The following is an 18,338-nucleotide window of genomic DNA, read 5'->3' as shown; positions in this document are numbered from 1 at the left end:
GCTAGAAGCAGCACTATATTATCTTAAAACCTTGATGGTCTGGTTATGTGTGGTTCATAGGAAGTACCAAAATGATAATAAAACAACAATAACAAACTTTACGATATTATGGCGATTTTCTTCCTAGTATTTCAAAGTTTTTCACAAATATTAATGAATTATGTCTCACAACACCCCATTAGAGGTATACAAGTATTAATTTATTATTATTAATATTTCCGTATTGCAGATAAAGAAACTGGGCAAGGAACAATCGAGGGCCTGACTCTGTAAGGTAATGAGTACCGTTTGCAAACCACTAAGCAATCTAACTCCCACTGAAGTGGATGAGAGTTGAGGGAACTCAGCAGCTTACATAAACTTCCCACATGATCAGGCCCAAAATGACTTGCCTAAGGTCAAACAAGAAGTCAGTGGCAGAGACAGAAACAGGCTATGTACAAAGTTTACTAAAAAAAAAAAATATGATACATACAGTAATGTGAAACTGCAATATATAAATTCCTCATTCAATTAAAAGCAAAACTGCACTCAAGATACAGCACTGGATTGCTTGGCTCAACCATTCTGACTTGGACTACACATAACTCTTTAAAGCTCAGTTAGAGATAAATTATGCCAGTATATTGCTCTCCTGATTAACACAAATGGTCAGAAAAGATAATTAATTGTACAAAGCCCTATTCAGGTCTCATCTCATCTCTTGCTCACTGACCATAAACAATTTTTCAGGTAATTTCCACCCCCACACTAAAAAGAGAGCATTAGCTGAACTGAATTCTGTAGTAGTTTTCCTACTGTACATACAATGGTAGTTAAAATAAAACTGATTTCAGACTCTGTGTACTTAGAGAGATCAGCATGTGAATTACAGCCCAATTCCATTCCCATTGAACTCAACAGCAAAACTCCTATTAACAGCAGTGGGAGCACAAACAAGTCCACTATTAGAAAATGAGGGCCAGATCCTCAGCTGGAGTAAATGGTGTAGCTCCACTGACATCAAAGGACCTATGCCGATTTATACTAGCTGAGTACCCTGCCCAGGATTATTTACCTCATATGCTCAAAATTAGCACTGTTGTACTTTAAACCTCTTGTAAAAAAATTTCTGAAATAATTTTTAAAATGCTATTCCTAGTTCCGCCCCGCTGCCTTAAAATGTGTGGCTCAGTTGTCTGCAATGCTTTAAAAATCTCAACATTAGCCTTTAGTATTTTGTGTAGATAATAAAAAAAGGCAAAAATGCAATAGAACTCCAATCTAACCTCCTTTTTTCCCCTCCCTAAAATCTCCAAAAGCTACACACTTTAATTTCCTGTAGTTAAATCTGAACATCTAATTAAAAATGTGTTAGCACCCATAAGACTGATGCATATTGAGAAAAAAGGAGAGTGGACTGGCTTGTCTGCAATTGGCATTTTTATCATAAGGCATTTAAAAAGCCTGACAGCTAATGCTCTTTACCAAGGAAATGCAAACTACATACCACCAAAGGAAATTATAATGGTTAATGAGATTTGGTTTGGTTTGTGCATCATATTACCTGCTTTTCAGAGAGAATGATGCAGCCTTCTATAGAAGCGTGATACGACTTTAGGTGGGAGCTGAAAAGGATAGATTTGAACATAAGATTTATCTCAAAGTATGTGTCCTTGTTTATATACTCTGTCATTTTTCATATCCACCTTTAACCATTATACCTCCTTAGCAACAGAAGTCAGGTTCTTAATTATCTGGAATTTTTCATTTTAACGAAGGGAAACAAAGATCTTCATGAACATGCTCACATCTATAACTTACTTACAGTGTGTTCTCAGAGTTACAATAACTCAGGGCGCTAAAGGTGGAAGTCACAACACACTAGCTACAGTATTAATGCTTTGAAAAATTACTAGCCAAACAAGAATTTTTATTAGTCAGCCTTTCGTGTTATATGTGCTCTGCAGGGACTTTCCAAGACCAGAGCTTACTTCATTTTCTGACAATTTTACTAACTAGCCTAGGATATTATTATATTAGATGGTGATTTACCAGTTCTATTAAGTCCTGACACTAAAGATGTTTTATGTAAAATTAGGTCTTAAAACAAAGATTCTCCTCCCAAGAGGGGAAAAAATAAAAACAAACAAACAAAACTGTTCTACATTTAGGCTACAGAAGTGAACATCTGCAGGATCTGAACAAGAAAGCTGTTAACTGTCCAGTCCCGTTATGCAAGAACCAATTCATGTTCACATAAATCTCATCTGAAGACAAACTGCATTTGATGACAACCTGTGTAATGTTTATGTACCTAAAAGTTCTCCCATTGAAGATCCTAATGTTACATCAGAATCTCAGTGCCACTTCTTTATGTAAAAAGGAGAGTTATTTACCCATCAGCTGTACTCTCTGGAAGGTCACATCAAGTAATGATCCACATGCCTGGCTCTTGAGGTCTCCAATGAGTGACAAAAGGAGAGCAATTCATAGCTTGATTAGTAAAGATTCTTGCCTCAAGGCAAAACTATTAGGTGCACAGGCCTCAGGAGCATAATATAAAACCTGCATCTTTTCCCATGTAAGCCTGGTTCTAAGTATTACAATAAACCAAGGGCCTAATGCAGCTCCCACTGAAATCTATGGCAGAACTCCTGCTGACAACCGTGACATTTGTGATCTGGCTCAAACTCTCAAAGGAGATCAGACGGGAAAATAAGTCTATTTTCAGTACATTCTATTTAAAGATAAGTAACTCCTTTTAAGTGAGAAATTCCAAGCTGAAATTGATAAAAGTTCTTTCATTCAGAATGATTGTATCTGAGAGTTCTCCTGTAACCACATCCACCCGAGGAGGAAACTAGATCTGTCCCACCCTGTTGTTGTCGCCATGTTGGTCCCAGAATATTAGAGAGAGAAAGTAGGTGAGGCAATATCTTTTATTAGACCAACTTCTGTTGGTGACAGAGACAATCTTTCCAGCTTACACAGAGCTCTTCTTCAGGGCTGGGAAATGTACTTGGAGTGCCACAGCTAAATATGCTAAACACTCTGTTCCACCTTGTATTTAGCTGTGACACTCCAAGTACATTTCCCAGACCTGAAGAAGAGCTCTGTGTAAGCTGGAAAGCTTGTTTCTCTCTCACCAACAAAAGTTGGCCCAATAAAAGATATTACTTCACCCACCCTGTCTCTCTAATCACTCTGGAGAAGTCTACTAAAATCATGGAATCTCTGTAATTTATAAATAATTTCTATAAGTGACGGAAGCATGTGACTACTGTCACTGCACTACTTAACCCTTTTCTTAAATAAAATGCTGATGCGTCTAGTTCAGCTGATGGCCACTTGATTCAGGTTCTCTCTTATCAAAGAAAATCGGGTTCAATAGTTTATGAAGTCTTGAAATCACTGAGATGATGCATTTGAGAGCGTCTGGAAAGGTATCCTTCTTCCTTCTGTATTAAGGTTTAAAAAGGAGGGTCTCATTGGACATTGTATAATTTCAAATTTTGAGTGATGGCTAGCTGACACTAGATGTCTGACCCTGCTCTTATTCCCTGGTTGCTGATGTAAAACACTGCTGCCAGATTGCTTGTATAATGTGATCTTGGTTGAATACTGAATTTCTCAAGGTCTAAAAACCCCGCCCTCTCCAGGGTATTTTGGCGTAGGCACCTACAAGACTAAACACAGTGAGTGTATATGTCTTGCACCTGCCTCTTGCATCTTAAAACAAGATTACACACACCTCTTGTTATGACAGACTGAGGATGAGAAGTTTGGAAATCTGCTCTAATCAGATTGAATTCAGATTCATACAAACCAGTCAGACTCAAAGGGGTGAACCTAAGATTGTAGACACTTCATAACCCTTTAAGGCTTTTTTGTGCAGGGTGGAGCCATTGGCACAAAAACAGAGTTAATGGACCAGATCCTTAGCTGACCTAAATCAGCATAGTTCCATTAAAGTACACCCAGTTATACCTGCTGAGGAGCTATACCAATTTACACCATCTAACGATCTAGTTCAATATTTTCAGATCCAAACATCTTTTAAGTGCTCTTCCCCAGTACCTGCTGGTTCTGTTTCATTTTCCTGACCAAGGTCATCTTCTGTTGGATTCTGATGAGAAAAAGTGAGACTGCGAGTAATTTACGATAAACCCAAAGGCTTGTCTATACATAAAAATTGCACCAGTGTAACTAAATCAGTTACTAAATCATGTTAGTTGAACTGGTGCAGCTCCCTGGCAAGGATACTCTTCAGCTGGTTTAAGAGCAACTAGTACCATGTTAGCTTAATTCAGTTTTAAGAATGCCCACCCAAGGAGGTTGCAATGATTTTATAAATTGATTTAGAAACCAATTTAGTTAAACTAGTACTACTAGTGTGTGTGGGCCAGGCTTTAGAGCCCAGCACAAAATTCAAAACATGCCATTAGCTTTCAACATTATTGTGGTGAATATAAGTATGAAAAGAAAAACTGTAAGTAAAACAAACTTTTAGCTTCACTTGCAGATGGTAAATTTGCAAGAAAAAAATACCAATGTTTTGGATGCATTCGGCTTTTGTCAAGGAGCCTAACATGCCACTAGTGTCTAAAATTCAGACTTTGTTAAAATCATGGCAATATAAATGAAGTTTAGAATGAATACACACTATTATCTGTATGGGGTAGGTGTGAAAATTAATTACAGCTACATAATATTTCAACATGAGATGAAGAGTATGGAACTTCACTTTCTGTATGCGGCCTTCCTTTTTCTTTCCTTACATTTTATGTTTTGGATCAAACAATGTTTGTGAAAGACTGAATATTTATTCTTGATTGGTTAAGGACTTTAAATGTACAACCTAGAGCCCATTTCAATGCCTTGGAAATAAACAGATCATTTATATGCCACATCCATTCCAGTGTTCTTGATCAGCTAATTACATAAGAAACTTGTGTATATCTCAAAGATAAATATATTTTAAGCAATTCTGAACACATACAGTACTAACCCCAGATCAAAAGGCAGGAAGGACTCTGTGTCCTGATATGAGAGACAGTCCCCCTAGTGACAGTGACCTGAGTATGAAAACGGGTCAAATGCCTTTTGATGTGGGGAAGATTGGGAAATAGCCAGAATAAAACCCTTGTTTTTTGTCCTTTGGTAGCAGAAATGTAATCATGAAGTCTTCTAAGAGAGAGATGATGTTTTGGTTGAAGTGCTACCTCACCTTCCAGAGGCCTGAAAAATCATTTAATGCTAGGCAATACGGGGTGAGAGTGGAAAAGCTAATTTTGTACCTCTTTTTCCACAATCTATAGGAAGCACCTGGCAGTGGTGATCACAGGCCACTGAAGTGTAAATGTCACTTGAATAGCCTAGACAGATGGGGGTGTTTTTTCAGGTAAAGATTAGGATATTGGCTATATGTTCTGGAGGGAGGGGAAATAAGATTTTTCATACATGGCAGGCAATATCTTATGACTCTCAGGAGCATGGGGATAGGAAGCTCTTCTCCTTGTTCAGGATAGCCACATCTCTTGAAGCCATCTATTTGATCCCTGCAGCCTTATGTGAAAGAGCAGGGAACTCTTAGTGAGCTGGCAGAGAGTCTTAAAAAGTGAACAGCTATTCACATGAATTATGCTATCCCTCACCTTATCTGTAACAAGATTCCTTCCAGTGCAAAGAAGGTCATGATGCTATTCCCTTAGTCATGCATTCTTCCCAGCACTACTCCCAGTAGCAACAAACCTTATTGCTGTCATGTGTATCAAATGCTTGTGATACTTGGCAGTCTCCATATCTTTCACGGTTCTGTTTAGAACCCTATTAATTAGTTAGCAAAACACTCTGAAGATTAAAAGAACAACAACATAAAAGTTACGTACTATTGTTATTCATTATTATTGCTTCCTTCCCTTTGTCCTATAAGGCAAATTTCAGAACACACCTCGATCTTGATCTACAAACTCAAATTATAGTTGGCCTATCGTATTCAGCAATATGAGTGGGGCACAAGATTTGTGGATTGTCATATTTAATTTCTGTCATCACACTGTCTTGAGATGAGTGAGATTATTACAAAACAGGCAGATTATTTCAATGACATATCAAAGAGCTAAGAATTATTATGTTTATTGTTTGCTTGCTGGACCGAGAATAAAGATGTAGCCAAATCTCTTCAGTAGCTATCCAGGGCAGGGGCGCATGAAGTTTCCAAGCGTAGGTACCTGTCAAAACACTATACCTCTCTTTTACTGTCCATAGAGCCTCCAAAAGCAAAGCAGTCATCCTTGTAACAAACTGGGCTGGGGAAACTGGGGATTAGCTAGGGAAAGCAAATATAGATCCTGAGACACAGAAAAGGAGGGAGAGGCGCAGAAATTAGAGAGGAGAAAGAGAAATGAGGGAACTCCAGGAGGAGCTCAAAGGAACTCATGGGGAAGAAAGAGAAATGGGAGAAGCAGCCTCCAAGCCACAGGCAAAATGTTGCCAGGTCCTCTTCTTGTTCCGTGAGGGAGTCCCTGATGAAGGCATTCCAGAGAAGAGAAGCTGAACATCACGTTCGGACACCAAACCCACACCTTCTTTGCCCTCAAAATCTAAGCTTGACTCGTTAGCACCGGCACAGGCAGATGTAAATTACCCCTAGAGGTGCCAGCCAGATGTAAATTACCCCTAGAGGTGCCAGCCAGCCCCTTGAATCCCAGACAGCATTCACCCCAAGCAAAGGCAGGTAGCTTCCCCCCACCCTAATTCAGATTTTCCACTGATGGGGCGGAACCACTGATGGAGGGTGCCATCGGAGCTATGCTGGTGGGATCTGATAAGGAGTGGCACAGAATCAGTGCATCTGCAGCCAATCTAGCCACAACTTGCTCCTAGCCAACAATGCACCCTCCCCAATAGAAGGGAGATTACAGTTGCCCTGTGATGCATCATCATCCCTATTCCCTGACAGACCTCCGTCCACTTGCTACCTGTGCCAACACTTAGGTCAGCAGAAGCCAGGATAAAAAAAAAAAGCCAGGGTGACCATCACGCAGAGCTTTATGTGCATGAGAATTACACTGAAGTTCTAGAGCTTCTTGTGATAGCATTTCATGCACTGATTATTTTAAACACAGAATTTTCTCCAAGTTGAGAAATCTCTTCCATGACTTCTGGCCTTAATTTGAAGTATCTTCAAAGAAAGAATTCAAGGAAGCCTTTCCTCCTTGCAAAGTGAACAGCTTATCCAAAAGTATGAGAGCAACATTCCTGTGCTCTGTGCTAACAACCTAGATTTGAGCTCCTACAGCTAGTCTGGCACAGATGTTGGAGACTTTCAATATGTGGCTTCCTTCTGGGCAACGCTCGTGGCCTGAGGCAGGCCTGCAGACAGCCCCTCACCTCAGTTTTCCCTTCTGATTCCTCAAAAACTCCACACAGGAGTTTTTTCTTCTCCAATAATGCTCCTTCTCCTGGGGACTAATTTATTGACAGAAAAAAGAGAAAAAAACCCTCAGCCCCAGGGCTTCTCTTCTCCCCCAAGTCTGCTGTCTGCATCACTTCCCTGCGTTGGCAGGCCACTCTCAGAACTACCTGGCTGGACTCTCTTCTTACTTCTGCAGATTCTGTTCTATTTCCATCCAAAAACAGTTCACAATGAGGAGACTAAGTCCAGGCATCTACCCTCTTATAAAGTCTCCTTAGGCCTTTCCTGCCTTTTAATCTCAGTACCAGGACTCTCTGCTGGAGCCTACTCTCTCCGAGCAGCCTCTGAGCTCCCTGAGCATTTCCCTCCTTGCTTTCTGCTGCTCTTTAGGGGTGAACCAGGCGATCACTGTTGAGGTGTGCCTTCTGAGTAATCAGGGCTGGCTGGCTCCAGGACTGTAGCCCGTATGGAACAAGCCACCCTGTTATGGCTCTAAACAACCTCACTGATCTTGAATGGGTGAAAAAAGACAATCCAAAAGAAAAAAAGACCCAAACTAGAGGTCTGAAACACAGACGCCAGCGTTAACAGTAAGAAGTAAGAAATATTATACTAATATTATAACGTGCTGACTGCTACCATGTAAGCAAAAGATGTGATTAGCTGCAAACAGGTAGGATTGCTCTTGCTGAGATCATTTATAAAAAAAGAGCTGATGAATACATAAAGTTTAGTATTCAGCCCCCTTATGACTGTACACACGATGCACATCAAGCTTGCCTCAAGGCAAAAGTCTTACTATTTGAGCTATAAATCATTCCCCTGATGCCATACGCTGACCCAAGGGTGTGGAAATACACTGTAGGCTGTTCTTGCCTGCCTCTAAGTTGATTCACAATTAAAGTTTAGCAGAGTTGTAGTCTCTGGTACTCCAGAGCTACCTCTTTCAAGTCAGATGGAAATCAGTGTTCCAAATGAATTTTTTAAAGGAATCTGTTAAAACTCAGTCCTTGGTGGGGGGAACATTCTGCACCATTAAATTCAAATGTCTTAAGCAGCTCCATGCAACATGTACGAAATCCAGAGTTCTATCTGCATGAGACTACAGAGGCAGACATTTAAAGGACTATTTTGTTAAATTACAACTGAAGGGCAATTCCTTAACAACAAGCGCTTGTGGATTTGTTGTTTAGAGATGCATCTGTCTTTGGTCATTGGAAGCAGAAGTCCATCTGCCAGAATATGTTTGGTAAATCTCTTTGCAGGCTGCCATTTTGTGAGTAAGGAGTATACAGCCCCCTCAGTCACCCCTCCCTAAAACCATTTGTATAACCTGCCAGCTGTTCCTTTCTCTGACTCTTCTCCCAATTATCCTTTAGGAAAGAGTTGAAAGGGGAAGGGGGGAGGGGGAATAAAAAAGCATTCCCCTGACAATGCATTCTGGCAGCCATCTTTGTTCTGGTGGAGAAATGGATTGTCAACAAATCATGCCTTCCATGGGAGTGCCTGGCGCAGCAGTGATTAGGGCAATAATGCACTAGGACAGGCTTCTTGCTAATGTGTGCTCTGGACTGCTACACTTAATATCTTCTATTTTCTCTCATTCATTCATTCTAGAACCTGTCATAATGTCAGAGAATCTTTCTTCCAAGAGGAGGAGGAGGAGGGCTAAGGGCATGGGGCTGCAGTAGGAGCAAACCTCAGCAAACAAGCTTTACATAATGAATATATGTAAAGTAATGCCCATAATTACATTAACATTAAAAGGCCTCCTAAAAGCAGAAGATTTTATAAGGGCAATTTTTCTTGTGCCTCCTTAGTGGAAGCTGGTGGCTTTTCTTCTCCCCCTTTAACTAGCGATAGTTCGCTTTTTATTCACTTTCTAACCATTTTCATTGTTCTCAATGTGTTTCTTCAACAAGAAATTTCTTACGGGAGGGAAAATGGGGTGGGGGGGGAGAGGCGGTATTTTATTTTCATGAATAATTCTCAATGGAGATTCACCTCCTTAGAAATCTAACCTTAGATTTAAAAAGTTGCAAGAAAAAAGCATAACTAATCAGTCACATTTTTCCTACATCTTAAAAAAATATGGGGCCCAATCCTGCAGCCCTTTCACAAGAGTAGTTCCATTGATACCTATGGCAATACACTCAAGGATCAGAACTCTGAACTTACTTCCCATTTAAAGCTGCATCCTGCAATAATATGAGCACCCACGACTGCCATTAAAGCCAATGGGAATTGACTGGACATGATGCTATAAAGGAGATGCTCAGCACCTCACAGGATCAGGATTTTTAATTTAGCAACTTGCTACCCTCTTACCAATGTGAGGGTCTGATTCTCTACTCCATTACACTAGTACTGTGCCAGTGTAACTCCGTTGATTTTAATGGCGTGTTACCCCTGTTTTACACCAGTGTAACAGAGCCAAGAAGCAGGCCTGGAATATCTAATCAACAAGTTGCTATACTTCAAGAATCTTTTTATTTATATTTTTGTCCTGAGGCATCATCATGTATCATAAAAACTGTTCAACACAGAGGATCTTCCAAGCAGACTTTTAAACTAGCAATATAGTCATCATTCCAGTAACCACCTCTCCAAAAACAAAGGGAAAAGGCAGTGCTCCAGGACAGGGAGAGTCTTTGGAATTTTGTTCCGAGTGTCAAGATCCATGGGTGTTTCTATGTCACAGATACAGAAAGACTTTGTTTATTTTAACAAATATTAATTCAGAGACCACTTAACTTCCCCAGTAGAAAATAAGAACCGAAAAGCATCTTTATCATCATCCAGTTCACATTGTACAGAGGGAACTATATGAATAATGATCCATCCAAGACCCTGCTAGAACAGTTGGTCTTGTGGCTAAGGCTGGAACTCAAGAGATCTAGGTTCAATTCCAATCTTTGCGACAGATTTTCTGTGCAATCTGGATTAAGGGCCAGTTCCTCGGTTCCCTGTGTATAAAATGAGGATATTACTATTTCCTTTCTCGCACCTTTTGTCTGCCTTGTGTAAGGTCTTCAGGACATGGACTGGATTCTTACTATGTGTGCATGATCTTAACTGGGGCCTCTTGGTGCTACTGTAATGTAAATGATCATTATTCCAAGCCTATGACCCCATTAGATTGAACCCATCTCGGTGGTTCCAGATGGTCAAAAACTTAAAAAAAAAATTATGACAGCTTTTGGGGTTTTTTATAAATGTGTTTTCCAATTTTCACAAAAATGCTTGCAGTTTTTCAACCAGGATTCAATATTCTGATGAACATTTTTCACAGAAAATTACAATATCTGTTTTCACAAAATATTGTCTGCCTTGATTGACCAGCTATATTCAAATGTCTCTAGCGTAATTGAGGACTTTAAAAAGAAAACAGAATTAGGACATTTCTGATGCGTCAGGCTCTATATAACAGCACGTAGGATCAACACAAAAACATGACAATGAAATCTTTCAATATTTTAACTGTCTTTTCTTCTCTCTCTCTCTCTGACATTCCTTCTCAACACCCCCAGCACATACATCTCATGAAGTTTTACTACAGATTTTTGAACAGAAGTATGCGTGTTGTTTGAGATTCAAATCTCAATTTTTCTCAAGACATCCAAAAATGTTAAAAAAAATTTTTAAAAACCTCAACTCATAGAAACATGGGACAGATGTTTGGTTGGTGTAAAACAGGATAATTTCATTGTCTTCCAAAGAGCTACATCAATTTCCACCAGCTCAGTATTTGGCCCAGGGTTTTAAATTAGGATCTCTAGATATTAAACGTGTATTCACAAAAACAGAGACTCCAGAACTAGTTAAGGATTATATTCGTCCTTGCTTTTATCTGTCGAACTGTTTACAGATAAGCAGTGCATGTTTCCTTAGCACTGCTGCAACCGCTGCAGTTAAAATCCTAAAACCTGCTTAGGTCTCAAGTTATTACTTTCTGGCAGGAATGTATGAAAGGGGCTGGAATGTTAATCTCTTTAAATAGGTCTCCTAGGAATTGTCCTCTATAGGATGCATTTTGTGGAATTTGATAATCCCTAGCATTTTTCAGCATTTCACAAAGCATCATTCTTAAATTCTGTCGTATTGTGTTTTGGTTTTAGCACATTCAGAAAGGACTGAAAGCTGGTTCTACCCATACCTGGAAGTATAAATGTTTTCTCTTAAGTTCTGAACTGAAATAAGGGCATGATTTTCAAAAACAGGACTCTGAGGGAATGTTTTCCATAGTTTGGCACATGGGTGCTCAGCATTTTTGAAAATCAGTACATTAGTTTTCAGCTCCTACTTTTGAAATTCCTATTTTTGCTTGCTTGTTTTATCTCATCATCGGTTCTCCTACTGGCCCCCATCACTATAGTATCTCAGTACCTTCCACAAAGAAAAGTAACAACAATCTCTCTCATTGCCAGGAACACAAAACTCCACATGCTCCGCTACAAAATCCTGGACTGAAAGACACACAAATTAGGGAGATGCCTGTAATTCATAGATTTCAAGGTCTGGAGGGACCACTTGTGATCATCTAGTCAGACTTCCTGCATAACACAGGCCAGAAAACTTTACCCAGTAATTTCCACATTAAGCCCATAACTTTTGTTTTGAGCTACAGCATCGCTTTTAGAAAGACATCCAGCCTTGATTTAGAGGCACTGACTCCTCAGATCACATGTGTTTTCTACCACATACTTAGGCAGAAACACAGGTCCCTACTTCCACTGTTCACAATCACTGGCCTTCCATAAACTAATTCATATTAACCACATGGAATAATCAAAGAGATTCTGATGCTTGATCCTGCAGTCCTGACTCAAGCTAAAGGATTTGAAGGGGAATTTTGCCCAAGTACAGAGCATTAATGGAAGTTTTGCCTGAACTGACCATTGGAACATTTTGTATAGATGTTTTAACAATACTTCTATACATTCATCTGTGTGACAACTCTGGTAGTTTAAAACCAGCAGTAAGTAAAAGAACTGGTCATTATCACTTTCAGCAATTCACACCTTTCAAGCAAATAATGAACCTGACCATCCTTGCTTTATGCTAATGAAGACAGCAAATGTATTTCATTGTGTTCTAATCGTATGATAATTTCAGATATTTTAATGCTTTTTTCATTTTCACTTTCATTTCCTTTTAACTCATCTAATTTATTAATTAATCAGATGTCTTGAAACATAATCCAGGCATGGTGTATTTCTTTTAATGAAATTAAAAACCCTGAATGTTTTCTGGAGGGAATGCTTCTCAAATACAGCAGGTCTTGCCCTGGGGAATTGCCCAATAATTTAGAGCAATGTAATACATAAGAGCAGCCATTCCTCACTGATGAGTAATTTTGTTCATCAATATTTTCTCCCCATGTGCAAGTTCTTCTCCAGTAAAGGCAGAAGGCCAAGTCCCGAACTCTTTACATAGGCCTGGTCTATACTACAGAGTAAGGTCAACATAAGGCAGCTTATGTCAACCTAACTCTGGAAGCGTCTACACTACAGGGTTGCTCCCACTGATGTAAGTCGCCCACTATATTGACTTAATAACTTCACCTCCATGAGAGTTGTAGTGCTTAGGTCAATGTAGTTAGGCTGATGCAGTGTCAGTATAGACCAGTGGTTCTCAACCCATGGCCTGAATGCCACTTGTGGCCCAATCAGCACACAGCTGCGGCCCATGTGACATCCTCAGGGCCATACAGGTAGTATATATACTGTGTGGATGCAGCTCACATACCACATAGAGAGCTGCATACGTGGCCCACAATGGTAACTAGATTGAGAACCACTGGTATAGACACTGCATTGCTTACATCCAACTGTTCTGGCTGTCCTCCAGCAGTGGGGCTCCAGCTGTCAGCCCTGTGTGATGGGGCTCCAGCTCTCAGTGCCCCACAATATCCCACATTGACAGTTATGTGGGTGCAAGCGCTCCTGGTGAAGAGGCTCACTCCCAAAAGAAGGAGCTAATGTGGATGTGCAAAACCGATTCAATTACTGCAGTGGCTGTATACTGAAATAACTTAAGTCAACTTAGGGTATGTCTACATAGCCAATGTTAAAGCGCTGCCGCAACTGTGTAGTCGCAGCTCCCAGCACTTTAACACTATCTATACTGCCACTTTACAAGTTTCAGTGCTGTAAGTGGCGGTGTAGACAAGGCCTGAATTTTGTAGTGTAGACTTGCCCTCAGTCCTCACTCAAGCCAATCTCCCACGGAAGTAAATAGGCCAAATAGGCCAAAATTCTTACTCAACCCACACTCAGGCAAATGTCCAGTGAGTTCAAAGGGATTTAACCCAGTGAGATGCTGTATGATTTAAACATGACCATTTATATAATTAATATTGCCACTATTAGACCATTGCAACAAATCCTGTACAATGTATATCCTGTAAGGTGTCAACCAAACTTCTAATCTCATTCAATAAAGATATCAAGTTAGACAGGATCTATTTACCATAAATCCTTGTTGATTGGCATTAATTATATTACCCTCCTTTAATTCTTAATTAATCAAACCCCATAACAGCTGCTCCATTATCTTTCCTGGGATCGATGTCAGACTGACAGTCCTATTATTACCCACGTCATCCTGTTTACTGTTTTTAAACACTGGCACATCATTAGCTTTTGTGCAGTCTTCCAGAACTTCTCTAGTGTTCCAAGACTTACGGAAAAGCAACACTAATGGTACAGTGAGATCCTTAGCCAACTCTTTTAAAACTCTTGGATACAAGTTATCTACACCTGCTGATTTAAAAATGTCTCACTCTAGTAGCTGATGCAGAACATTCTCCTGAAATCCTAGTGGAATGGAAAGAGTTATTTTATTATATGAATATATCATTTCTATTCTGTATTTGGGGGGAGAGGAAGATATATTTATTGAACATCTCTGTGTTTTCTGCATTATTATTGATAATTCTACCATTTGCATTTAGTAATGAACGAATAACACTGTTAGGATTCTTTTTGTTCCTAACATAGTTAAAAAACACTTTCTTATTGTCCTTAACTCTGCTGGCCACGGATTTCTCCTTGTGGACTTTTGCTTCCCTTATCAATTTTCCAGTTCTTAGCTTCTGATTTATATTAAATTACTACCAACTTCCCCTTTCTTCCATTTGTTATATATTATTTTTTTTATAGCTGCCTTCACTTCTCCTCTACACCAGGTCGGTTTTCTAACCAGGATGGGTTTCTTTGTCGATTGTGGGATTGTGGCTTTTGGGGTTCCTAGTAAAGTGTTCTTAAATAATTCCCAATTATCATTCACATTTTTCTGACTAAAACAACATGGAGTCCGTGTTGGTTTTGTGGATAGAGACTAACACGGCTACCCCCTGATATTTTTCTGACTAAATCTTCCTCCCAGCTTATTTGGCTCATAATTGTTTTCATCTTTGTTAAACTGGTTGTTTTAAAGGACCAAGTATATATATATATCATTGTTCTGGACTTTTTCCTGTTTGTGAATCATAAATGTGACCAAGTCCTGAATACTTTTACCTAAGTTACCATTAATTTTTTGCTCTGTGATCAGTTTCTCTTTATCTGTCAAGACAAGGCCTAATATAAAATTACCTCATGTTGGATACACTTTTTGAGTTAGGAAATGGTCATCTACATTTAGAAATCCCAGCGATGTTTAAGTACTGATAGCATGAAAGCTTCAGCGTATGTCTCTCCAATAGCAGCTCCCCATGATCACACAGCTTTGTTTCCCTCTACACATTATAGTTAGGTTTGTACGGTGCTCACCATCCTATTCCCTAGTGAGATTTGCTGGTCTGTAGCAGACACCAACTAGTACCCCATCTTGTGTTTTATCTGTTAGAACCGTGGTTTTCAAACTGCAGGTCGCGACCCAGTACTGAGTCGCGGAATGTAAGGCACTGGGTCATGGTGGCTCTGGTCAGCACCGTTAAAAGTCCCGTTGGCACTGCTGCCCAGCTAAGGCAGGCAAGTCCTTACCTGTTCTGACACCACGCTGCGCCTCGAAAGTGGCCAGCAGCAGGTCCGGCTCCTAGGCGGGGGGGACCACTGGGCTCCGTGCACTGCCCCTGCCCTGAGCACCGGCTCCACACTCTCATTGGCCAGGAAAGGGCCAATGAGAGCTGGGGGGGGGGGGGGCAGTGCCTGAATGTGAGAGCCGCACGGAGACGCTTGCACGCCTCCACCTAGGATCCAGCCCTGCTGCTGGCTGCTTCTGCAGTGCCAGGACAAGTAGGAAGCCTGCCTTAGCACCCCTGCTGCTCCGCTGACCGGGAGCCACCCAAGGTAAATCCGTGTCCCAACCCCCTGTCCCAGTCCTGACCCCACCCCAAGCCTGGAACCCCTTCCTGCACCCCAAACCCCTCATCCTCGGCCCCACCCCAGAGCCTGCATCCCCAGCCCAGGGCCCTGACCCCTTCCCGCACCCCAACCCCCTGCCCCAGACCAGAGCCCCCTCCCACACCCTAAACCCCTCAATCCCAGCCCCACCCTGCAGCCCTCACCCCAACCCTCTACCCCAGCCGTGAGCCCCTCCCACACTCCAAACCCCTCATTCCCAGCTTCGTTGGGTCACGGGCATCAACAATTTTCTTCAACTGGGTTACCAGAAAAAAAATTTGAAAAGCACTGTGTTAGATCACAAAAACAACAAGGAGTCCGATGGCACCTTAGAACACTGATCCATAAGCACTGATCCTCCTCTTTTGCTTAGTTGATCCTTCCTAAATTGGTTATAACCATTTGTTTATAACATCCCAATCAAGTGAATCATTGGCAAGAGGTTTCAGTAATACCAACTAGATCAAATTTATGCTCAGAAATGAGCAAATTGCAGTTTCTTTTGTTTGTTACCGAGGCTCCTAGCATTAGTGCAAAGGCAATAAATATCTCAGTTATATGTAGTGATAAGCATTATGATGTCACAAATAGCGGATTATAACTTCAGCTGTGCAATAAAGAGCAGGAGCAGATTCAATCATAAACAAGATATCTGTCTTCACACAAATGTCTTTAACAGTAAAGAATATAACAAGGTGCTAAAACCATATAATACGAGCTATATCAACATAATTGTGTCTACATCAAATGCACTTCAAGGATTTCAATGTGGAGTCAGCACCTCTTTAAACGTCCACATGTCACTGACACACACTCAAAACTTCTATCAACTTCACTGTGATTTTCGCATGAAAAATGATGGGAAGTTCAGACCCAGCAGTATACTTTGGGATCCCCTGAAGATTTATAAAGATTTCAGGTAGGGAAGAAGGAGCAATACCTGATGAACTCCTAAAACAAAAAAAAGTATTCTCATGCAAATTTCCTTAATAACAGAATATAGGAGAAGAGAAATACAGGCCATAAATTATATACATTTTGTCTGCCTGTCTTAGTTATATCTCTAATACCAGTCAGCATATAATCTAAATATCTTAACAGAATTGTATCTAAAGAGAGTGTGTTTTATAGATTTCTGGGAGCCATCAGTCGAACAATAACAAACATAGAGCCTGATCCTACTCTCACTGAAGTCAATGAGAATTTTGCCATTGACTTGAATGGAAGCAGGAATGGATCCATAAAAGCAGTAAGTGTTTGCAGCAGATTGCCATAGTTGTAGAATTGCTATTCCTCTGTCCTAAGAAACCACAAATCCATGACCATGCAATCTTTATTCATGTATGAAGCAAATACTTTGCAAGGATGGGCTTTTTTTCTTGTCAATGAGCAGCTGAATTCCTACAGTAATAAGTCTTTTAATTCCCAGGCCTGGTTAAGCTGCAGAATGGCTGCCTTTGAACTTGCATGAATCTATTTAATTGATGTTATATGTGTCAACTGAGGAAAGCATACTAAAAATCGTCACAGGTAGGGTTCACCTTGTATCTCTGCCTCAGGATCTTTCCAATGGCAGTTTCTTGTATATTAGCCTGATCATATTGCTTAGTATTTAAACAAAACAAAAATCAAAAATTTACCGTTTGATGCTACTGGCATCATGGCCAGATTTCCAAATGTGTTCTGCATCCAGTGTCTCCTGCTCAAAACAATCAGAACCACTGCATGCTGAGAACTTTTTAAAATCCAGCAATGTCCCGGACACACAAAACAATTATTCTGAACTTTTGCACTTGCAATCCTTCTGGCTTGATATTTTATTCCTGCAATATTAACTTGAGTTTCACTTCAATATTGCTGTCATCTCTAATACTTACTTTAGCAAACATAATTCATTTAATTAGTAAATTGTCTAGGGCCTTTAAGTTATTTTTTTCAAGGCTTATTAAACATTTGTCAGGAGCATCCTAACAGAATGCACATCCCAGCAATGCTTGGGATTTGATGATCTCAGATACGTATTCTTAACCTTGCCCCAGCAAAGCAGTTACTGAAAAGGGCAAGCTCCAGTTAGCACCTTGTCAACATGCTTGCACAACAATGAACAGGTACTTCCAAGTATAAGCCTGTTGAATCCAATAGTCAGCAGGAATCTCACACTGACTCCTGAGGGGCTACTCATGTGAGTAACTGCTCATCATTGTGAATAAGGGGGTCACAATCTGGCCCAGTGGAATTACACCCAGGTAAAACCTGTGTAAATGGGACCAGAATTAGAATCATTGTGCCTCTGGAAGGAGCTAAAGGAAACAATATGTCCCCTGGAGTGCCTGTGGATCACACACAGCAGCAGTCACGGCTACACCCTTTAACAGGATGCAGTGAGATGCCTCTCATGCTGGCTCAGCAGAAGGTTTACATATCCTTACCACTTCTTTACCTCTTACAAAGAGTCTAGTAATAGGGAGTGCAAGGATGGGAACTGTAAACTGTTCCTTGAACCCTCTTCCTAAATTGTACACAGACAGAGCTAACCCTAGTCTAGCCTCAAGTATTAATTATAATGCAATACCAATACAATTTTAGGAAAA

General features: G+C 40.4%; 1 protein-coding gene across 17 annotated transcripts in view; it reads right to left on the bottom strand.

Annotated features, from left to right (window-relative positions):
- The window catches only part of PHF21B (PHD finger protein 21B), a 206,892-nt gene that overhangs the window by 125,695 nt on the left and 62,859 nt on the right, over positions 1–18,338 (bottom strand). For 2 of the 17 annotated variants that reach the window (XM_037914598.2, XM_037914606.1), the window contains one exon: positions 1,547–1,607. The exons of the other annotated variants lie outside the window; for them this stretch is intronic. In XM_037914598.2, the coding sequence (XP_037770526.1) occupies positions 1,547–1,607 (61 nt within the window). The remainder of the gene's footprint in view (positions 1–1,546; positions 1,608–18,338) is intronic. 17 annotated transcript variants of the gene reach the window in all.

Source organism: Chelonia mydas, chromosome 1 (assembly GCF_015237465.2).
Source record: "Chelonia mydas isolate rCheMyd1 chromosome 1, rCheMyd1.pri.v2, whole genome shotgun sequence".
In the NCBI taxonomy this organism is placed as follows: domain Eukaryota; kingdom Metazoa; phylum Chordata; order Testudines; family Cheloniidae; genus Chelonia; species Chelonia mydas.
Note: the sequence above shows the minus strand (reverse complement) of the source record. Positions and strands in the feature narration are given on the sequence as shown.